General features: G+C 48.6%; 1 protein-coding gene across 1 annotated transcript; it reads right to left on the bottom strand.

Annotated features, from left to right (window-relative positions):
* Positions 1-3,609: 3,609 nt before the first annotated feature.
* Positions 3,610-20,076, bottom strand: Ppp1cc (protein phosphatase 1 catalytic subunit gamma). Its single transcript, XM_051176593.1, has 8 exons — positions 19,802-20,076; positions 10,013-10,144; positions 9,153-9,383; positions 6,831-6,935; positions 5,875-6,098; positions 5,549-5,683; positions 4,753-4,813; positions 3,610-3,901 (listed from the first exon to the last, which is right to left on the bottom strand). The coding sequence occupies exons 1-8, from the start codon at positions 19,854-19,856 to the stop codon at positions 3,831-3,833; spliced, it is 1,014 nt and encodes a 337-aa protein (XP_051032550.1). The 5' UTR covers positions 19,857-20,076; the 3' UTR covers positions 3,610-3,830.
* Between the last annotated feature and the right edge of the window lie 3,750 nt (positions 20,077-23,826).

The raw sequence follows: 23,826 nt of genomic DNA, 5'->3' as shown, positions 1-23,826 counted from the left end.
TCTCCCACTTAATAGCCACAAGAAGGGAGCTGGGCTCAAACCCCACGGTGCTGCTAGCTGGAGAGGAAGCCCTGGCGCCGGCAAAGGGGGGCTGGCAGCTGAACTTGTGAGAGGAAGCCGCAGGGCCCAGAGTTTCTGCCATAGTCACTGTCTGTCGGGAGTTTGCTGGCTGTAGACCACATCTGATAAAGAAAGCGAAGAAAGATGCAGCATCCATGATGAGTAGTTCCCAGGCACCTGTAAATCCCGCTCCAGGGACCCAACGCTTCTGGCCTCTGCAGCACCTGGCACTCGTGTGCACAACTCCCCCCATACAGACATACTTGGAAGTGATAAAAATTCTTTTTTAAAGTCCGTCAAGGATAAAACAGAGCACACGTAAAATACTAAAATGCACGTCACACATGTGCACACACTGACATATAGTTATGATACACACACAAACCTGACACAGCCAGCAGACCTGACACCTATCCAAGTCAGGCTCCCAGCGACATCCACCCACTCCGGACCGTGGAGCCTGCATCTTATCACACTGCGCAGCTGTGAATCCCTCCACCTGGGAGATGGGTGTCCATGGGCTGTCAACTCCAGCTCTCTTACTCTCCAGTGTTGGCATCGGAAGGAAGCTATGTGGTGCTGTGGCGAGGAGTGAGGGAACTCCATGCTTGGCAGTAGGTGACTTGGGGTTCAGATTCAGAATCTGACTCCCCCGAAGTCCCAAGGCGTTGATGGCAAAGTCACTGCCAAGGTCTCGAGGAGCTCCTCCGGCCCACCCACTACCCCTATCACATGTATGTGAGCCAGGAATGGCTGGGAAGGCCAAGCCGCCAGGCTGTCCAAGAACATAATGACTGGTTTACTCCATCACCAAGGCCTGAACAATGGTGCGTGGGCTGGGTACACAGTATCTGCCACTCTGTGGCTGGAAGAGAAAAGGAGGAAGTGTTTTTAAATGGCACCTTGAATTGCTTCCCAATTACATGTTGGCCAAGGGAGTATTAAAACTAGTACCTGTCCCAGGAGCAATGAATGTCACACGGACAAGAGGGGGTAGAGAGAGGACCACATGCCCAAGGCAAGCCTGATCTGTATAGTGAGCTCCCAGCTAGCCAGGGATACACAGGTGGGACTGTCTGAAAGCTGGCTTGGTGGCTTAGTGGGCAAAGGGCTTGCTCTGAAAGTCTGGGGACTTGAGTTTGGCTCCTAAGAACCTTTGTAAAACTGGACACATAGTATGTAGCAATGAACAGGTGACCAACATGGATTGCCCTCTGACCACCATACTTAAAATTTTGTGTATGGGTGTTCTGCCTGCATGTATGCCTGGTGCTTGAGGCCAGAAGAGGATGTTGGATGCCCTCCAACTGGAGTTACAGCTGTAACTGATTAACTGCTGAGCCTTCTCTCTAGTCCCATCTAAGCTCTCATGTAGCTCAAGATAAAACTTCTTGAACTTATCTAGGTGTTTACTAAGTTCTTGCAAACTTTCTCATCCCATAACTACCTTGGATGCCGTTCCTTGGTACCACTGTGACATTTTTCTTTTTGACAGAGCCCCTCCTTGGCATGAATCTCACCAATAAGGCCAGGCCATCTAGGGTCTGTCCTCCCTTGTGTGGGTTCTACAAGCACTCACAACCACACCAGCCTTGCCTTTTCTTACAAGGATTCTGGGGATCAAGCCTGGGGTTCACACTTATGCAGCCATTTTACCTGGATCTCCCCAGCTGTTCTGACTTCTTGATCATAACACTGTGAGGTTTTATTGAAGCCTTTTTGTATTTTACATAATTGACAAAAATTGAAAACATATTTGAAATTACTCAGACATCAATACAAACACCAAGCCTGTGGGTATGCTCTTCTGAGAGGACAGAGGAACCTGTGCTCAGGCATGCATGAAACAGCAACTCAGGAAGCATTTGTCCCAGTTCAGCTCTGGACCAAGGTGGCAGCCGGCACCTTCGTACCTGGGAACTCCTGGTGTCTTTGGCTTGTGTCCACTTTCCCTGATGCAACATCACTGACTTGGACCTTGAGTCTTTGCTGCCTGCCACTCTGGCTGATATTGCCTAGGTGGAATCAAGACTAGTTTTCTGAGTTAATCCTGCCAGAGAATATTCTAGTTGCTCTGTCAGCCCAGGGCAGGAAGCTAGTCTGAGCTGGTGTGTACACTGTACATGGACCACACATCTGACAGGACCCTGCTCTGTTCCTCCAATTTACCCCACCCCTACCAGCTGGTTGGTCCATCATCTGAATTTCACAGCAATTTGTGCCTTCTCCAGTTAAAAAGAAAAAATATAGGTGTTATGTCTTGTGTGTAGGGCCCCACAGAGGTCAGAAGAGGGCATTGGAAGTCTAGAACCTGAGACACAGGCAGTTGTGCACCCTACCTGAGGGCAGGGGAAGGGGACCCAGTCCTGAGCTTTTTTTCAACTTGGTTTGGTTTTTTAAGACAGGGTTTCTCTGTAGCTTTGGAGGCTGCTCAGGAACTCACTCAGTAGGACAGGCTAGCCTTGAACTCACTGAGACTGCCTCTGCCTCCTGAATGCTGGAATTACCACCACAGCTCCCTAGGCCTGAGCACCTAAAAAACTCTGCATTCTCCAGGTATTCCTTCTATGTCTTCAAGATTTCCACATTTGCCTCTTCCCTACCATCTGTCTGACACTGGCTTGCCAGTCCCCCACCTTTGTCCCTGGCCCCAAGTTCCACTTCTTATTTGTCAGTGTTACTTGTCAGTGTCTACATCTATAGTGTATTGTAAATACAGCAACACGGCAAATTGTCCAACAGTTTCAACAGCCTTTGAATTGGTAACTTCAATATCTAGGGGCACTGTCACCTCCCTTGTGCTGTTTTATGATGGTGCCAGGAGTCTGTGTCACATACCTGTCACTCAGCAGGGATGCTGATACTTCAACAGAGACAGTGAAGGCCAGGCAGCCATGCACCCATCATGTGGTTCTGCCCTGAAACCACTCACCCAGATGGAGGGGCATAACCCTCTTAGGTCACAAGGGCGTGAAGATAAAGGGAGAAGACATCAGTGCGTGTCACCCTGAGCCAACTTCAAGTTATTTTCTCTGCTCAGGGTCCTATGGCAGAAGGCCAAGGCTGATAACCAATAACTCAGACTTCCCTTCCTTCTCCTCACTGAAGGTTTACAGAACGGTAGATCCAAGCTCCACAAAGCAAGGAGGGAGGGAGGGAGGGAGGGAGGGAGGGAGGGAGGGAGGGAGGGAGAAGAAAAGTACCCAGGGCCAGCACTCAGGCCAGTCCGCATCTCTGGTCCTCCCTCATCCCCCACTACCACACACAGGGTAAGAGGCCAGAGGTTGTCCCCAAGCAATAGTGACCCAGCTTCAAGCAGAGCCCCCACTTAACACACACAGCACTCCCCTAGAGTGGGAGATGGAGGAACCCTCTATGAAGGGAAAGGGGAGCTCAAGACCCTAAGGCAGAGCTCACAGGACAGACCCTCCTCCCTTTCCTGGAATACACAGCAAAGAGCTAGACCCCACCACAGCCCTCCCCACCACAACGGCCTGCATGAGGAAAGACAAGGGGCCGCCACCAGACAGACAGACAGACACGGACAGGTTAACAAGCTCGCATTTAATAAGTCTGAAGTCATTCTCAGCACATGGCATTGTACACGGGCATCTGTGGAAACAGATTTATTTTAACAGGTCGTAGATTAAAAAAGTCATAAGATACTGTGAGTTCTGTATAAACGGGTGGACGGCAAGTTAGTTCCTTTTGATTTATAAGCCTCAGCGTCACCGCAGAATAAACAATGTAGCCAAAGAAAGCGCTATCGGTCACTCGTATAGGACAGTGTTGTTTCTATAATTTGAAGCTTTCTGAATGGACGGGTTCAGGCCTGATCCAACTGTAAAAAGATTACTCAGTGAATAGACTATCTGGGAATTGTACAAAGTGTCATTAACTTCCACCATTAATAGCTTACCCAGCACTATATCACTATTGCTATTTAAAATAAAAACCTGCTTCTGAGTCCCCACGGAGGCGGCCTGTGCGAGCAGCCTCGATGCCCTGGCCACCTCATGTCCAGGGCGTGCCAATACAGTCCAACAGAAACTTTGGCTTTAGGAAGGAATCACAAACATTGAAAAGAATGGCTTTAATCGTCATTAAGTGTGCAGTGGGAGGGAGTGTGCTCAGACAGTCTGGGCAGTGCGGCAGCACGCCTGCTGCCGACGCTGCAAGACACTATTTGTACATGACAAGACAAAGAGGAAAAGCAGTCCCTTTCAAACAAACTTAAAAAAAATTGTTCACAGTGGTTTGTATCAACAGAATGCATTTATGACAATTACATGTACAGACTCACACACCCTAGGGCTTTCTGTATATCCTAAAGAAAACAAGCATTTACATTATTCATGATTTATACTAAATTAAAAAAGATCAATTGTACACTTGCCCCTCAGACAGGATAACCTGCCGAGGTGTGTAGCTTAACACCATCATCAGAGTTGTCTGCAAAGGGAACAGAGGTTAAAAACAAAACCACTTTCTTGAGAATGACGTACTTCCACTCACTGCTATAACCAGCGAGTGCCAGCGGTAACCAAAATGAAGGAGGGCCTGGCAGGTCGACCCGGGCAAGCTGACCAGCACACATTACATTTAAAAATGAAGGTTATGTATGCTATGTTACAAGTCCCAACCAGGCAGTGTCAAGTGACATCTATTTCTTTGCCTGCTTTGTGATCATACCCCTTGGCGGCGTGACGGGCCTCGTGGCGTTGGGCTTCTTCTTCTCTGCAGGCTTTAAAATCTGTGAGGATGAAAAGACACCAGGCCCCTTAGGAAATGTATGTAGGTTCTCGGTCTTGTCCACATCTTCCATTCAGTAGTTCCTGCCTAACATGGCCCCACCCCCAACTCAGAAAGACCCTCTACACATCCCAGACCGAGCTATTGGTGCGTGGGCATTTTGCTGGAGACATGCCAGAATATATAGCCAAAATATGTGACTTGGCAAAAAAAAAAAAAAAAAAAAAAAAAAGTCCTGACTGGGTAAAGTGACAAAGTCTAGAGAGCTCCCACAACCTTGGGGAGTTCTGTGGAAGGCATGGAGTCTGCAGTCTGGGGTGCTGTGGGCTGCCTCAGGACTCCCACGGCTATCCTAACATTCACAGCTGAGTGACCTTGAAATGGACCAAGCCTACCACACACCTCTAGCCTCAGCTATCAGGCACAGAGGCAGGTAGATCCGTTAAGAGGCTAGCCTGGTCTGCATCTGAGTTCTGGGCCAGTAAGGGCTACATAGACTGTTCCAAAAAAGCCATCTGCTTCTCCAAAAGCACTATCTATAAATACAGTGACGACACCACACACCATCGCGTTCACCTCTTAAAGAATTCAACTATAGCTAAATTCCAACAACAGGAAAGGCCCTGTTGTTTTCCTTCCTTTGGAGAGAGCCTGCACATCACTCCCACGGGACAAACACGGGACACAACAGGGACAGTCGTTTCTCTGGAGTCACGAAAAGCTGCTGCCATCTCACCTGGAAGGAGCACATGAGGGTTTCATCCACACTCATCATGGCGCCTGCATTGTCAAACTCGCCACAGTAGTTGGGTGCAGAAAACAGAGTGACTAACTGCCTCTTTGCAAAAAACTCATACCCATCTTCAACCACCTGCGGAGAGACAGTGTCAGTGTGAGCGGCTGTAGGCTTGAGCTGCCGCTCTCGCTCCCACTGAGCTTGGCCCCCTGCCGCTCTCCCCAGAGGCACACTGTGTGGCAAGCCATACCTACCCACCAAAATCAACAAGGAGAACCTGCTCACACACATGCTCTAAGTGTACATGTAAAATTCAAAATCAATACCTGATGGGCTCTACATATAAGATCCAAATCATGCTTATGGAGAAATTTTGCAACCACTTCAGCACCAAATGTGAAGGACACTCCTCTGTCATTTTCACCCCAGCCTAAGACATCTTTATCGGGGTCAGACCACAAAAGATCACAAAGAAGACCTTGATCTGGTACATCAGTGGGTCTCATAATTCGCCGAATCTGCTCCATAGATTGAAGATCTGGTGATAAACCTATTCAAGGAGAGAACAGTGGAGCAAGCAGAACGTCAGAATCACACTAGTCCACGAGGCTGCCGCCGCCAACAGCTGCAGTCAAACCTGTGGCTCTTCTGCTTACTTGGTTTTGGTCAAAACAACACAACAAAAATCTGCCACCAGATATACACAAAATTTACCGTATTGGTGTGCAAGGGACAGCCACCTCAACACAGCACAGTGAAGTGACTGAATACACACCCCTCCCCAGAAGATAGCAAGGGGAACACAGTAGGTGTCACCATCACCACATGCAATGGCTGGGCTCAGGGACAATGTGCAGCTCCAGAGCCTCTGCTGAGTAAGGACCTCCAAATCTACTTGAGGGCAGAGCAGACTGTGCCTTAATACAGTCTGTGGTTTTTGATAGCTGCTTAATTTCCAGTATCACCCCCCCGAGCCCCCACATCTTTGCAATTCCTGTAACCTCACATACAGAATAGCCATGGAGCAAAGCAAAACCACTTTTGGAAGAAGTCCCAGTCAGAAGAGTGCAGGCAAACACACAGCTGAGCAGACGTATTACGGCTCATTTCATATTAAAAACACGACCTATTTCCACCTGCCCTCACATTTGCTCCAATGACAGTGGCTATGTCACCATGAACAAGTCCTAGTGCATGCACAACAGTGGCCTGGCAGAGGCCATCACCCCAGTGTACCTTTAGAAGGGAGGACAACATTACTTGGGTGAAGGCAGCCACGTACCTCCATGACAGCAGAATATCTTCTCATCCACGATGGCTGCTATCGGTAAGCAGTTAAAACAGTCTGTGAACGTTTTCCACAGCTTAATGTTGTATCTTCTTTTGCCTGTGAGAATGCAGATGGTCAACTTACTGTTCAAGTAACTGAAACACGCTAGCATCAAGAGGCCTTGCATTCCCACCCAGTTCTAGCCACAATTAGTGGGCAGCACCCATTCTATCTGAAGCCTCGTTTGCTTTGTCTAACCTTGACTGAGGGAACTCGGGCTCCTGAAGACAATCACCACATCCTCGAGTGCCGTCACCTCTCCCCGCAGGGACCTGAGCTCTGGCACTTGCTGCAACCAGACAGAGCCAGGAGGAGGTCCAGGGACCCTGGGCATCTTAGTGCAGATGCAAGTTGCTCCTAACAGTCATCAACCCCCACACACACATCAGGGGGTCCAACTTCAGCACTATTCTGTGTGAAAATTATGTTTTGAATTTAAAACCCATACAAGCCTTAGCAACTACCAAATTCTCTTCATTGGCCGAGGACTGTGTGATGCTGGGGAACTAACCTCTGCCTCCTGGGCCACCCCACACTCAAGCATCATGTATTGTCTCCAGACTCTGCCTTTTTTATGGGATACAGGGACATCTAAAGGCCTAGACTCACTCCTGCCTTCCTAAGACATGTTTTCATGCCAGGCAGGCCACAACCCCCAGCACTGACCCTCCTGAAGAAGCCTGCACTCCATCCCCGGAGACACAGATACTTTGGATAATTGTGAAAACTTAAAGGAACACAGCCAACACCTCCAATAACATCAATGTACAAACTGAGGCCAGATGGCCCTGACCCCACTTCAAAATCCATCAGGTCCTGACTCCTCTCTCTGTTGAACCTTGTGTCTGGGCAGTCAGTCACTGCCTTTGCTGAGGGCTGGATTAAGGTTCCCTGTCTTCGGTGAGAAGACCCATGTTGAGTGGCCAGGCTGCCTGCAGCATTCTAGGACACATGGCTAGTCCTCTACAGCACACATGACTTTACTACAAACCGCTGCATGTGTACACCACATTAGCAAGGGATAAGCCACGGGAGTCCCCTAAACACCTACCACTCCAGCCCAAACCCTCTCCTGGCAGAAACAGCAAGGATAGTACAGCCAAAGGCTCAAAGCTCCAGACATTTTGTTTATATCAACCCAAACCCTCCACCAAACCAGCCCTTTCCCCCCCATGCATCATTGCTGTCAATGATCAACTCAAAAGTGCAGCCTCACTAGTCAGTCAGAGCTGTGTGGGTGGGCATCTGAAGACCCCACAGGCAGGAAGCTGCAACCAGCATGGGCTACTCAGTAAGAGCATTTCAGAAAAACTCAAAGTAAAATGAGATAACCCAGAATGGACCAGAAAACACACAAAAATTATTTTAAAATAAAATGGGTCCAGTGCGATGGCTCAAGGTAAAATGCTCACTGTGCAAGTCTGGCAGCCCAAGTGATCCCTAAAACCCACATAAAGGTACAGACAGCCAAACTCTGACCTCTATTCCTGCGCCCTTCCACACCAAACATAATTTAAAATCAAAATGTGTCTTTAAAAAATAATCTATTCATCTTTATTTTATAGGCATTGACATTTTGCCTGCATGTATGTCTGTGTGAGTGTGTTGGATCCACTGGAACTGGAGTTACAGACAGTTGTGAGCTACCATGTGGGTGCTAGAAATTGAATCTGGGTCCTCTGGAAGAGCAGACAGTGCTCTTAACTCCTGAGCCATCTCTCCAGAGCCCCAAAATGCAGGGGTTTTTTGTTTTGGTTTTTTTTTTTTTTTTTTTTTTTTTTTGAAAACAGTGTTTCTCTGTGGAGCTTTATAGACCAGGCTGGCCTTGAACTCCCAAAATGTAGTTTTTAAAGCATTTATTTCACCATTAAGCATATTTCAGAAAAAATTAATGCCCCTTCCCTAAACACAGCTATGTTAAAAAGAACACAACATACATTCATTCCAAAACAGTTTCACTGCAAAATTCCACTTCCACACAGCGCCATCTAGCACAGCAAAGCCAGCGATAGAGCAGCTTAACCTGCCACTGTGACCCAGCTCTCATTCATAGGCCACAGACTTGCACGTTTTCAACAGACACTCAAAGACTGATCTGGGACTAATCTAAGCGAAGCCATGGGGAATAGGGCCATTTGGACGGCTTTCAGGGCTGCCCTAAGAACAAAGGCCTGTGAGCCACCAAGACAGTCAGTGGCTCTTTCCATCCAATCCCATCAGCACCTGAGTTCAGGCTCCACCCTCACCAGCCCAAGCCCCGCCCCTTGTACTCACATTCATCATAAAATCCATAGATTCTATTGATGCTGGCACACTCATGGTTCCCTCTGAGAAGGAAAAAGTTCTCTGGATACTTGATTTTGTAGGCCAGCAAGAGGCAGATTGTCTCCAGTGACTGCTTGCCCCTGTCCACATAGTCCCCAAGAAACAAATAGTTGCTTTCTGGCGGGAAGCCACCATATTCAAATAGCCGGAGCAAATCATAGTACTGCCCGTGGATGTCACCTGCAGATGAGAACTCAGTGTTGCCATCTGTACAGTCCTCAGCTCACTGACAAACCTTGGCAAGACACCCCGTAAACATCCATCGCGCATGACAACAGCCTCTAACAAGTTTATTATAGCCAACACCAATTCCCAATCTTGTAGCCTATTTAGCTCAACTGACCATGTTAAGTCAACTATCATTAATTCATTTTGTGGTAAAGAGTATCTTGTCTCAGCATGCCTCCTGCCCAGCACTGGGGTTCCTTCCCTCTCAGATCACCATGAGACCTCGGCTCAGCTTCAGGGTCCTATGTCCTTTGTCAATGTCCAGTGAGCCAGGACTCCTCCCAACAGGAGCAGCCAGAGCACCAGCCGCCATCTGTAACTGCTGCCGTATCAAAGACCCTCACTCTTAACAGACATAGTCAGAGATACAACCCATACCCGCCCAGACTGCTCCATACAGCAGAGTGAGCCAAACTAGACCAGGCCACCACCCCAACCCTTGCTGCAGTACCCACAATCCTTCAATGAACAGCTTAAACTCAAAAGCCAGAAACACTTCCTCAAGAACTCCAACCTTACTCAACATGAAGAGCCACCAAGGTGCCCCGCCCAGTGATGGAGGAATTCAGTGCCACACTTACCACATATCTTGAGTGGCGCTTCAAGTTCCAGAAGGATAGGCTGACTGAGGAAGATCTCCCGAGACTTCAAGCAGAGTCCTCGGATTTCATTCTCCTGTAGCTGGACATTCTTGCCTGGCTTGGACCCCCTCACTGTGGAGAGAATTCCAGTGAGGATACAGCTTCACAAAGAAATGTTCATTCCTCGGTGGTCAAGAGCCCCTACTGTTTTTGAGGACCTGAGTTCCAGTCCCTTCACCCATGATAGGTAGTGTATCACTACCTTAACTCCAGATCTGTAGGACCAAAGAGACTCTGGCCTTGGCTGGCACCTGCACTCCAATGTACAGGGCTACACACATTTAAAAAATAATTAAAAAGAAAACTGGGTTGGGCTTGGTAGGGCACACCCCAGTCCTAGCACTCAGGAGGCAGAAGCAGATCTAAAGTTTAAGGCCAGTCTGGACAGCAAGGGCTACACAAAGAAACCCTGCCTCAAGCAACAACAACAAAAAACCCCACAAAAATGTTAATTTGATAAGAGGGGAGTGGTGTGATATAATTTTTCTTTTAATGTTAAATAAACACTTGTTAGATAGGAGTTGGCCAATGAATCAGTTTTCTGGCTGGCCTATATGATCATATGATCAACTGAAACCTGAAGATGTCAGTTGTAGACTTCAAGCCAAGTCAGGAAGGTCACCCTGGCTGGGCCTGGATCGGATGCATCTCAGTGTCACATCCAATACACCAGGACAGTGCCTTCTACTTCCAGGCCCCTCTAGTTTCAGAATGAACTCAAAACTTGCAACGGGAAAGGTCACACTGTTATATCACACCTGTCCTCAGAACAGTTTGATTTAACTGTCTGAAATGTCCAAAATCATCTCCCCAAAATTGCCTTTTCAGGATCAAGTGCAATTCCATGGTCTCTAATTTATTAGGTCTGAATGTTGTCTGAATTTCATTTTAAATGCCACAGTGGGGGGCTGAAGAGACCTCACTGGTTAAGATCTTGTAGAGAACCCAGGTTCAACTTTCAACACCCACATGGCACTTAACTGTCTGTAACTCCAGTTCTAGGGGATCCAACACCTTCCAGCCTCTGAGGACACTAGACAAGCACTCGCACAAACACACGCAGGCAAAACCATAAACACTAAATAAGTTTTTAAAAAACGCTCTAGATAGATGGCTCAGTCAGTAAAAAGCTGCCTGGAGACTTAGGTTTGAGCCCTAGAACTCACAGAAAAAAAGCCAGGCCCACATCTACAATTCCAGTGCTGCAGAGGCAGAAACAGGCAGATCTCTGGAATTGGGCAGCCAACAAGCCACCTAATCTCCATAGTGAGCCAGTGAGAAATTCTACGTGTGTGTGTGTGGGGGGGGGGGGATGGCGGAACAAATGGCTCTTGAATGAATGATACAATACACCCTGAGGTTATCCTGTGGTATCTAAAATATGCCACAAGCTCCTTGTGTATACTTTGGTGTATATACTGTGAACTTGCACAGACTTGCACAGAAGTGTCAGTGGCTCCACAACACTCAGCCTAGCCCCAATCATGGTGACTCCTGAGCCATGGCCCAGGCCTCAGGAGGCAAGGATGCCAGCAGTGGAGACGTCTGTGTGAGTTTGGGTTACAAGAGCGCAGACAATCATGGAAACTGAAGAAACAGCTCCAACTGCCAAGGATCTGAACTCTCCAGTTCTGAAGTGGCTGCCACAGGCCCTGCTTGCTGCACATCTGGTTGGCACAGGGGCCTGAAGGCTCATGTGCTGGAATCTTTCTCTGCTGTTTGGTACAGAGACAGATGAAACAGGCACTCAGGAGTCCCTCAGCGCCAAGCTAAGCAGCCCATTTAAGGCTGCACCTGTCCACCATGAGCCAGTGTCTTTTTAGCTGAATGATCTCACTAGCTTACATCGTATTCAACTGCAGACTTTGTCTTCAAATCATAAGATCATTTGGCCCGATAGCTAACAATAAAGTCTAAGGCTTATGTGGCTTTTGGCTCTGCAGTAGAGCAGATAGTCCTGGGAGAGGCCTGCTATGTAGAGGGTGTCCACTCATGCCCACGTTTAAAAAACAGAGCCTCAGGGAAGCTGGCCTTCTGCCTGCCCCCCTCCCCCACGAAGGAACAAGCTGATCAGGAATAGAATGGTGTGTGGAGCACCCTTAGTTTTTCAGTGAAAAATAAAAAACACGAGAAGGGACAGGAAGCCAGCTGGGAGTGGATTTTTGTGAGCAGCTTCGCGCCCCCACCCCACATATAACTGGACTGGGAGTTGACTGACACCCTTGGGCGTCCTTCCTTCTGCAGTCTACCTCACTTCTGGCTACACTGGAGGACTCAGGGATCCTGTCTGCTGCCCCAAGTACTGGGTTAACAGAAACCTTAAAAAGTAGATTATGGTGGAGCCAAACTCAGATTTTGTTTCTATGGCAATCTTTACAGACTAAACCACCTTCCTTAGCACCCCCCTCCCTCAATTTTATCATGGAGGAGGTTTGAGGGTGAGTGTAGATCAGGACAAATGTGGAGTCGGTTCTCTCCCTCCACCCTCTTGTAGGGTTCCAAGGACTGACCTCAGGTCTCCAGGCTTACACTCTTACCCAGTGTACCATCTCTCACCAGTCCCTCTGTTGCATAGTCTAGGCTGAGCATGCACCTCAGACATGGCAATTCTGAGATGAAGCAGCCCTGCCTGCAGTAAGCCTTCGGGAAAGGACAGGAATAGCAGACAAGCAACAAATCTTTCCTTTGCCTCCAGATCCATAGACAAGACAACAGGACTCCGGGCAGAGACGGTGGAATCTCTGGAAGCTTCTGGTGTCAACAGGAATTTTCTTCAGTGAATGAGCCGCCCACCCATCTTGTGTCTTTGATGAGAACCTCCCTATCTGGCTGCTGGTACAGCCAAGAGGCTTGCTTTGTCAGCCTTCTACTGGACAAAGGCAGAGGCTGCTCATACTCCTTGGGTGAAAGCTTCCAATGCGGCCTGTACACACTTTGTGAGCTCTTTTTTTTTTTTTTTTTTTTTTTTAAGATTTTTTTGAGACAAAGTCTTACTATGTAGTCCTGGCCCAATCTTGAACTCCAAGACCTGCCTGCCCCTGCCATGCTAGAATTAATATAAACCACCACATCCAGCTGTTATCCTCCACACAGGATCTCACCACGTAGCCCAGGCTAACCCTGACTTTCATAATCTCCTAGCCTCACCTCCTCCAGCCACCTGGCTGCTTCCCCATTTTTCCCCAAGACTGGGACAGAAGCTGAGTATTGTTCCTTCTGATAAGTAGAGATTAGATGTCTAGCTATCTGAAAACTGGTACACATTACACATGGCCTCAGAGCCTAAATGCATCTTAGTAGCTCAAGGGAAACAAACTATAACAGCACCCACTGCCACAGTACCTTCCACAGCTGGCAACATTTGCTCCCCTTCCAGGACTGCCCAGACTTCTCTTCAACTGGAGAAGCTGCTCCCTGCCCCAAGAACACACTACATTTTCTGAACTGCTGGCTACACCTGGTTGCCAAGCAGCCCCGACTGTGCTGTCTGTCTGGTTGACCTGCTCATTGGGAATACCTTGATGTAGGAGGAAGTTTGCACCCATCTTTTCTGCTGACTTAAAATGTTCAAATCAACACACTCCCAGCACTTGTGAGGCAGAGGCAAGCAGAGAACAAGGCCAGCACAGCTTACAGAGAAACCCTATCCCAAAAAGAAAAAAAAAAAAACACACACACAAGACTACATACACTCTTCAAAATGGGCTTTGCCAGGCATTCCCAGTGATCACCGGGTATGTTCTAAAAGCTGCCAAATCGGTAAGATCTATCTGCTTTAGCTCTCAGAATGACTCCTTCCCGGAGCTAAGTCGGAGGACCTACTGCCTTGTCTGCCTGACTAGCTTGGTGCTGGAGCTCTTCACTACTGCTGGGTCTGCCTGCCACTCCCAGTGAGACATCTGTCCAGCAAGAAGGGGACATTTAGACAAACTGGTAGATAAGGGCAAAGGCTGTTAGGCTATAAGAACTAGTTACCGGAACATCACTAACATCACAGTTTCATCAAAAACCCCATTGACAACAGAAAGCCAAATGGGAGCTGATAACCCCCCGAGATCAGTCAGGGTGCTACTGATGGTTATTTGCAGCCCTAGCATCTCTCTACATAGCAGTAACTTTCCACAGCCTAGCAACAAGCAAAGAAGACAGCATTACAGGAGGAAGCTGAGGGCACTGAGTAATGGGGGCTAGAAAAGCCCTCTCCACGGGGCTGGTGGAACCTTGCCCATTGTGTACCAAGCCCTGGGTCCACCCCTGCATAAAACTGGTCATGGTACCAAAAGAATCAGAAGCTCAAGGTCATTTTCACCTACTCAGAAGTGTCCAGGCCAGCCTAGGATACAGGAATCTCCATCTCAATTAAAAGGACAGGACAAAAACCCTACATTAATTACAGTGAGATTTGGAATCACGAGCAGCATAAAAGGAAGGAGTCAGCAGCCCTTGCTGTCTTGTCTGAAGATGGGACCCTACTCAACCAACAGTCGGCCAAGCACACCAGCAGCTTTAGCCCCAGCACTGGGGAGGCAGGGTCAGGCAGATCCCAGTGAGTCCAAGGCCAGCCTGACCTCCACAGTGAGACCCTGTTTTGTTTTCTTTAAGTTACTTTGGTTGGTCAGTGGTAGTGCACACCTTTAGTCCCAGCACTTGGGAGGCAGAAGCAGGTGGATCTCTGTGAGTTCGAGGCCAATCTGGTCTACAGAGAGTCTCATGACAGGCAGGGCTGTTAACACAGAGAAAGCCTGTATCAAAAAACAACAACAACAAAAAAAAATCTCAAACCAAATAAACAGTAAATGCCTGCAACACTGTACACTTTCTCATGAACAATCAAGTTATTTTCTGCAAAACATGCAAGCTACAGAAACTTGCCAAGAGCCCTCTTTTCCTCCCAACTACCAAAGGAAAGTACCTCTTCCCACCTCCCCTGCCAGCTGGCTGTGAAGTGCTGCCACCATGTACACTCAGGATTTAAGGACAACTCTGGCATTTTCAATGTGGGCAATCGGGATGTGCCCAAGAGAGGTCCCAGCACTCGGGAGGCAAAGGCAGGCACACACATCTCAGGAAATTTGAGGCCAGACTGGTCCCCAAAGTGAGTTTCAGGACAATCAGAGCTGTTACCTAGAGAAACCCGATCTCAAAAACAAAGCCAGGTATGTCTCTGTGAGTTCGAGGCCAACCTGGTCTACAAAGCTTGTTCCAGGACAGGCTCCAAAACAATACAGAGAAACCCTATCTTCAAACAAAACAAAAAAATAAAAAAACTTCTAGCCAAAAATCAAAGGATACATCTGGTTTTCCACACTGGACACAAATCAACTCACTGAAAACAGTGTATTTAGCCTAACCCAGGTATTGGGCCGTCACCTCTACAATCTCATCGTTCAGGTGGGAGGCAGGAGGGTCAAAGAGTTCAAGGTCAAGGAGAGGGAAGAAGGAAGCATTAGAGAATCTGTCTTGAAAGAGAGGTTGAATTTTTCCACAGCTAAAAACAATTCGGCATTAATGCCTTGCCCATCCGATCCCATGAATTTCTATTTCTTGGGTAAGCCCTAAAATTACTCACATTCTTCAAAGATGGAGGAGGAAACATCCACAGAACCTATTGCCTTTACCCTTCTGACACACAGCTGTGAGCTCAAGACTAAGACAAAAATTCCTTCCAGAATCCCAGCTCAGGGAAATGGGATCTATCTTTCTTTAAGGGGCCCGTGAGGTTTCAGCAGATGCAAGGCAGTTCCCACACAGGCCTTTCTCCCTCATATTTTAGACTGTGAACTGTACCAGCAGCTCCAGCACTAATCAGTTAAAGCCTAGGATTGCCCTGCTGCTCCACCTCCCCAAACAAAGGGGCAGCCAAGGCTCTGGGAGTCATCCTTGCTAAAGTGGGGTTTTTAAAAAGGTCCCAAAGTACCTGCAGATTATGAGGGAGGGAATCTTGCCCAGCCTTCCAGGGGCTGGGATCAGTGTTCCCAACCATGGCCACCACCTGGCTAAGAAATACACTTCTTGCACACCCAAGATGTGAAGCAATTACGATCATTTGATACTCAAGTGCCCCAATTCCACGAGGTCCCCCTTCCCAACCAAAACAACAGAGCAGGAGGTCAGAAACCCAGCTTGCTTATTTCCTATTTAAATCTCCTCTGCCTGAACACTGAGCTAACAATGTGCTAACACCAGAATGTGCTAAGGAGTAGCAGATTTTCCATCAGTGGCTGACCACACTGGACAGGGCTCAGGGGAAAGCTACTGCAGTTAAAATGCTGCAAAGCCAGCCCAGTCTACAAGATCTAGTTCCAGGACAGCTTCCAAAGCCACAGAGAAACTCTTGTCTCAAGAAACAAAACACAAAAACAAACAAACAAAAAGGCTGCAAAGCTCTAGTGCTTATGATCCAAACCCAGTTTCCTGTTTGTTGTTAGACAGGGTCTCTACAGTCCAGGCTAACCTTGACCTCCTGACTCCATCTAAGTGCCTGGAACTACAGGTCTACACCGTGCCATTATTTAACCTTGTGTGGTCTGGAACTTATTCTGTAAATCAGGCTGGCTTTGAACTCAGAATTCCACCTGCCTCTGCTACCCAGTATTGAGATTAAAGGCATGTTTCACCAGGTTAAAATTTATCTTTAATCATATGTATATACAAGTTATGACATGTATGTATCAGGAGTCAGGTGTCTGATCCCCTAGAGCTGGAGTAATAGGTATTGAGCTTCCTGGAAAGTGTGTTGGGAATTGAGCTTGGATCCTTCAAGAGGAATAGGCCTTTTTTTTTTTTTTTTTTTTTTTTTTTTGAGACAGGATTTCTCTGTATTGCTTTGGAGCCTGTCCTGGAACTAGCTCTGTAGACCAGGCTGGACTCTAACTTACAGAAATCTGCCTGCCTCTGCCTCCTGAGTACTGGGATTAAAGGCATGCGCCACCAATGCCTGGCAAGTAAAATATTTTTAACCATCTCTTCAGTCCTTGTTTTTTTGAGACATGCTCTCACTATGTATATCTGGCTGTCATGGAATTTGTTATGTAGACCAGGTTGGCCTCCCAGTTCACAGCTCTGGGATTAAGGTGTGTGCCCACCATGGCCAGTGTCACCTTATTATTAAAGAACTCCTTCTTAACTAGTTCATACAGCCTTCATGCTTGGGATTTCCTGGGGAAGGGTTCTAACTGTAAGACAGACTTTGCTATCCAACACAGCCTGTCCTAGAACATAGAGATTTCCATGCCCCAGGATCCAGAGTGTTGGGGTAGCAAGGTGTCCTACTACAAAAGATCAATTATCAATTAAAGTAAAAAAAAATTGCCTCATCAAGTGACAAATCTTACCTCCACCTTTCAGAATTAAACCCTGAATTTTTTTTTAAAAAACATTGTTATTATGTGTGTGGACCTGTGAAATACACACCTGCTGGGAGCATTTGTGGAGGCAGAGAGGTTAGAGGACAACTTCCAAGAGTCTGGTTCTCCTCTCAAGTTCATGTGGGTCCTGGGGATCAAATCAGGTCTTCGGGGTTAAGGGCAGAGCCACTGATTATCGGCTGAGCCATCTCTAGACTATGGAATTACTTAAATCTCACTTCCAGTGTTTAGAGAGAAAGGCCCTGAAGATGGTACAGAAAGTACAGAGAGCACAACACCACATTCTCTAAAGGAGAAGTACACACATCCTCAAGAGATGGCTGTGGTTTCTGTTAAGTTCACATACAGAAGTAAGAAACACACACTGTGAAGCTAGCTTATTCTCTAAGCATTTAGATAGTGTCCTACTCTTTAAGTTCAAAAGAAAATAAAAAACCAGCCTGGACATGATGGTAAAGTCTCACTTAGAGGAGGCAGAGGCAGGCAGATCTCTGTAAATTTCAGGCTAGCTTTTGCTTGGCAGTGACACTCAGTCTCAGAATTTAAAAACTGTCAAGAAACTATAGGGGCCCATCAATGGTGGCACACACCTTTAATCCCAGAAGCAGGTGATCTCTGAGTCTGAGGCCAGCCTGATTTACGTAGAAAAACCCTGTCTTGAAATTTGCCCCCATCGTGCGCGTGCGCGCGCGCGCGCACACACACACACACACACACACACGAGAAAAAGAAAAGGGGGGGGGGTCCCTGAAGTGATGGTTCCGCAGCTAAGAGCATTTGCTGCTCTCTGGGATAACCCTGGTTCCATTTGGAGCGCAGACAGTGGCTTACAACTATCTAACTCCAGTTCCAGAGGACCCAATGCCCCTTCCTGACCTCCTTGGGCACAGGCATGCATGTGGTGCACATGTACACATGCAGACAAAGCTTGAAACAAAATAAAATCTAAAAACAAAAAATTCTTAAAGGAGGAGAAAGGGAAGCTGGCGAGGCAAGCCTACACAAAGACAGGAACAAGTACACACAATTGTCCCCTAATCCCGTGTGCTGTGGCCTGGGTGCACTCTCACACATCCCATACAAAACAAAAATACATTTAAAAACAAAAGATGAGCCAAGTTTACTGCTAACACTTCAGCACAGTTTTAAACATTGACATAATGCTTACTCAGCATGTGGGAAGCCTGGGGTTCAATCCCCAGTACTTCATAAACCAGGCTTCATGGTTTATAACTTCTAGTACTTGGGAGAAGGCAAAAGAACCAGAGTTCAAGGCCGGTTCTGGCTCTGTGAGACTTTATCTAGGGGGAATCCCAGCACCCAGGAAGGGCAGGCAGAGGGATTTGAGCGTTTGAGGCTAGCCTGATTTACACATCGAGCTCCAGGCCAGCCAGGACTGCAGAGACCTGGCCTCAATAAAGCCAAAAACAAAAGAGACCCGATCTAAACAAAACGAAATAAAGTATTAGGGGAGAAAATGCACAGATTTTTTTTTAAGACACTTTACTTTTCTTTCAATGACTTACTCTGCAGCTGTTCACCGCCACCACTCACACACAGCATGCTTCCTTACACGCCAACAGTATTTTAGGCAAAAGCAGAGAAAGCCAGCTAGTTAACAATGTCAAGAGCCCAATCAGCGTTAGGTCGGGAATTTGTGGGGAGTCCCTATGTCAAATTAACCTCTCACAAATAGGAACCCACTGCAGCGACACCCCCACCCCCCGAACCCCCCCCCCGTCTTAAGTCGGACAAAAGGAAAGATTTTTAACCTTTCCTTAGCCACTGGGTATGCCCTGCGCTCCCAAAAGCGGAGGGTGGCAGGTCGTGTCTACATCCTGGCTACCAGGGGGTCGAAACCTGCCTGTTAACCGTGCCCTTGGTCCAGCGAGGTCTTTCAAGTTTCTCCTGCGAAACACTTCCAGGGTAACAGCACCTACCTGGCAGGGCGCTCGCTGAATGCAGCAGCGCGCCCCTGTCCTCGGGACAACAATCTGAGGAGCAGAGAGCGGCAGACACTGTCACCCGGGTCGCGGCTCGGCCCGTGTGCAGATGCACGCTCAAGGGGAAAGGGCGCCGGAGGAAGGATGGGGTTTTTTTTGGGGGGGGGGGAAGAGGATGCAGGAGACCGGCTCTCACCGCCCTGGGACGTCGCCCCTCCAAGTCACACTGATGGACGGGTCCTTGGACTCCACATTCCCAGAACGTGAAAGCACGGGCAGGGGAGGAAATAAAAGGACGGGGTCCCCAGACCGGAGGCGCCGAGTGCGCGCCCCAGATCCGAGCGGCTCCCGACAAGGACCGCTCCCCACTGGGCCTGGCCCCCGCCCGCCGGCCGCCCTCCCGCCCGCGCGCCGCTCACCTTCCAGCAGCCGTTGGATGATGCTGTCGATGTTGAGTTTATCGATATCCGCCATCGCCGTCCCGCCGCCGACCCTCCCGCAGCGGCGCCGCCGCCGGCTCGCGCCCGGGCCTCACTCGTCCTCCTTCCTCACGCCACGAGCCCCACGAGCGGTGGTGGCGGCGGCGGTGGCAGCAGCAGCCGCGGCGGGTTCCCCCCCCCAGCCGCCCCGCTCCCGGCTTCCTCCTCCTCTCGCCACTGGAACCACGAGAAGAACAAAATGGCCGCCGACTCGTCAGGCCAGCCTCGGGCGGCGCACGGATGCGCGCGCGGGAGTGCAGCGGCCGGGCCGGGACTTCTTTACAGGCCCATAGGGCGCGCGGGAGGGGGCGGGGCCGGCTGCGGGAGGGGGCGGGGCCTTCGCGCTCAGGGGGCGGGGCCCCGGCAGAGACGGTTGAGCGACACCGCACCCGCGCGCCGGATCCTTCCGCCAAACGGGCGGGGAATGGAACACCCCCTCTGGCGGGAGAGTGGAGTTGCAAAGTTGGCGCGCGCGAGTTGGAGGTGGGTATTGTCGGGCGGCTGTTGGCTGCGAGAGTCAGGATCTCCTCCCCCGGTCCTGCTGATTTGGGGCAGATGTGTGCTGACTCGATGGGGGTGGGAACTCACGAGGGAGTCACCCCTCGGAACCGGTTTGGGTTGGGGTTGCCCATGCAGGAGAAGGAGGTGGGAGCGTCGAGGAATCAAATATACGGGTTCATATTGGTGAGCAAGAAGAAATAGATGTATGGCCCATTGGTAAGGACGCTCGTCTTGTGTGTGTGAGACCCTAGGTTCAATCCTCAGCCCTGCCAAATTTTTGTAATACTGCAATAAATTATCTAAGTTCCGGCATTTGGAAAAAGAAAGCCTCCCCTAGATAAACGAAATGTTGATCCATTGTGAATGGCACATATTTCAGTAACTAGTGTACACGGTTTTACATTTTAGGGAGAGGTTGGAAGAGTTCTGTAAGTTGTCACCTATCATCGAATTATCTTTCTTGAACTCAGAAAGTTATATAATAGCCGTGAGGTTCTCCCCTGGATTTAGCCTGAGCTGGATTGAATGAGCGCGCGGCAGCAGATAAGATGGGAATTTGCGGAGGAATGCTGTGTTCGCCAGGCTTCAGCACATTCGACTGCTGCTTGCCTCTGGCTTCGTCGCCTCCCCGGGGGCACCCTTCTCCAGGGAGCCCCCAACTCTGCTGCCTCGAAAGCTAACTGGATCTGGAAATGCGCTCCCACCTGACCCATTTATCTCTCCAAGCAGCACTTCACAGTTTACAAAATCCTCTTCCCCACCGGACTCCAGAAGCTCATGATTCTTAAAGCAAGAGAGATGCACGGATTGCCTTCCTTGTGTTCCTTGCAAGCTGGCTTCCCCATCTGGAGATTCATTTTCTACAAGCTTTGCCTTCCCAGGCCGCACCAGCATGGCGTAGGGTGCACCCTTCCGAATCTGCTGGCGCTGATGGCGAAGCTTCGGGACTCATCCCAGCTCCCCTCAACTGTCTGCACCATTTTGCTCAGTCACCAACTTACTCTCCCATGCTATGGTTTTGCCCGCCAGTCCCACAAATGTCATTTGTCACTCCAAGGCACCTGGCTCAGTAGACATCTTGACGTCTGCGGCCGATGCCAAGCCTTGTTATGAATATCTTGTGTGGCTCTCACCGACTTTCTGGGACCTTGGGCTCCTCTAGAGCAGGGTGTATCTTCCCAATGACACTTTGAGGACAGGAATATGAAAGACAGGTTCTCCCAGGAGACAAATATTTACAGAGTGCATACTCTGTTCCTGAGTTTTGTTTTTTTGAGGCGAGCAGCAGGGTGAGCAAAACAAAGCCTTTTTTTTCTGGGGAGATTCATATAGAGACAAACCCATGGCAGCTCACAAACTGTAACTCCAGTTCAAGGGATCCGACTCCCTCACACAGACATGACTTCAGGCACAATCCCCAATGTACATAAACTTAAATTATTAATAGAGGGTTGCTGGAGAGATGGGTCATTGGTTAAGAGTGCCGGACTGCTTTCTTCCTGTGACCTGGCCACCATGCTACCGTAAGGTGGGCTAAGGGACCAACAAAGAATGTCCTGATAATGAAGTGCAAAATGTTGTGGCCTCCTATAGTAAGGACACTCTGATACCATCTGCAGGCTCTAGCTCCCTCACTGGAGCTAGAAGAGTGGTGTGGGCTCATAAACTAAGGAATCTCCCCCGTCTCCCAGGAGAACATCCAGGCCATTCCTGATAAGGCCACACCAAACTCCATTGCTAATTACAACTTTGAGACTGCAGGATAACAAACCTTTGAATGGAATCTTCCACCCTAGAACCACCTCCCCCCTTCTGCCCTTAAACACACCCCCATGTCCCCATTCCGTCTGAGAGATTGCTGCCCTTCATTGTTCCCATTAAAGGTCGGTCCCTGCATCCATCAGTCACCATCCCTCAGGCTGTGGAATTCTACCCCCTGCAGCTGGAAACCCCTCTACCCTGAGCTCCACCTCCCACCCCATTTCACTGATTCACTGAAAAACCACTGTCTCACGAAGTTGCCAGGCAGACCTGTCTCGCCCGTTCAGGCCTGATTGCTATAATATCTTCATCAATGGTAAAGAAACCCTGTCCCATTACCAGTCACCTCCCACCTCCTAGTCTGTCTCCTGGTAACTTCCAATCTGTTTCCTTTCTATCTTGGTCTATTCTGGACATTGGATGTCATATGCTAGGTGGCTGTTCCCATCTGGCTACTCAGCAGAAATCTTGACATGCACCAAAGTTGTATCCATTTGTGGGACATCCCTTCATCTGCTGGTTCATATCTACTGGCTCACATTCCTTTTTAGAAGCATAGGAACCAACAGTCAGGATTTTTTTTTTTAAGATTTATTATTTTACATGCTTGCACACTGGCCTGCATGGAGGTCAGAAGAGGGAATTGGGTCCTCTAGAATTGGCATATTAGATGGTTATGAGCCACCATGTGGTTGCTGGGAATCAAACCTAGGTCCTTCGGAAAAGCAGCAAGTGCTCTTAACCACTGAGCCATCTCTCCAGCCCCAACAGCCAAAAAATGTCAATTGACTACCTCAGGTCCCAGAATAAATAGACTAGCAGGCATGAGTTTCACTTCCTTTAAATACTTATTTATTTAATTAGTTATCTACCCTTGTGCACATGCTTGCCACAGCAGGTGTGCAGATGTCAGGGAACAACGTTTTGGTGGGGTTTGTTCCAGGTCTCTCTTTGTGGGTCCCAGAAACGGAACTCCTAATGCTAGGCTTGCAAGTAAGGACCTCCCTCTCTCCCTCCTTTCTTCCCCTTTCTTCCTTCGAGACAAGATCTCACTGTATAGTCTTGGCTGTCCTGGAACTCTATCTGTAGACCAGACTGGTCTTGAACTCATAGAGATCCATCCACCTGCCTCTCCCAGTAGCGTGTGCCGCTACTCTAGTTCCCTTTTCTTTTCATCTCAATGCTCTTGCTCCCTAGAATGGATGGAAGGTGTCTCTCTCAGCCTGTTAGCAGACATTTTGCCCTTTCCTTTTTGAGGACTGGTTGTCATTTTAGTGGTTGGTGTAGTTCTGGCAGGGGTGTGGGTCAGTTAGTAGAGTACTTGCCTAGCACACACAGAGCCTAGGAGCCATCCCCAGCACCACAGAGGGGAATAAAAACAGGCATGGTGGTGGATGCTGTGATCCTAGTTCTCAGGAAATGGAGACAGGAGGATCATGAAGTCAAGGTCATCCTTGGCTACATAGTGACTTTGAGGCTAACCTGGGCAACAGAAGGCCCTGTCTCAAAGTAGAAACAAAAGTTATAATCTGAGATAGTTTTAAAAAAAAAGAAATAAAGAAAAAAGAAAGGACAAAAAAGAAGGAGATATGAAAACAAATCTTAAGAAAAAACACCTCCTGGGACAACTCCCCTGCCCAAGCATTTGGGGATGCCACTGCCTTCTGTCCAAGCTTCCTCAGCGGTGCTCCAGAAGACCATCA

This window comes from Phodopus roborovskii, unplaced genomic scaffold (genome assembly GCF_943737965.1).
Source record: "Phodopus roborovskii unplaced genomic scaffold, PHOROB, whole genome shotgun sequence".
NCBI classification, from domain to species: Eukaryota; Metazoa; Chordata; class Mammalia; order Rodentia; family Cricetidae; genus Phodopus; species Phodopus roborovskii.
This window is presented reverse-complemented; position numbering and strand designations above follow the sequence as displayed.

Bases quoted from the DNA above. Each gene is read 5' to 3' on its own strand.
- Ppp1cc (XM_051176593.1), bottom strand. From the start codon at position 19,856: ATGGCGGATATCGATAAACTCAACATCGACAGCATCATCCAACGGCTG. The intron at 9,384-10,012 runs GTAAGTGTGGCA...TCTCATCTGCAG, and splicing joins AGCGCCACTCAAGATATGTG to GTGACATCCACGGGCAGTAC. The intron at 6,936-9,152 runs GTGAGTACAAGG...GCATTCTCACAG, and splicing joins CTATGGATTTTATGATGAAT to GCAAAAGAAGATACAACATT.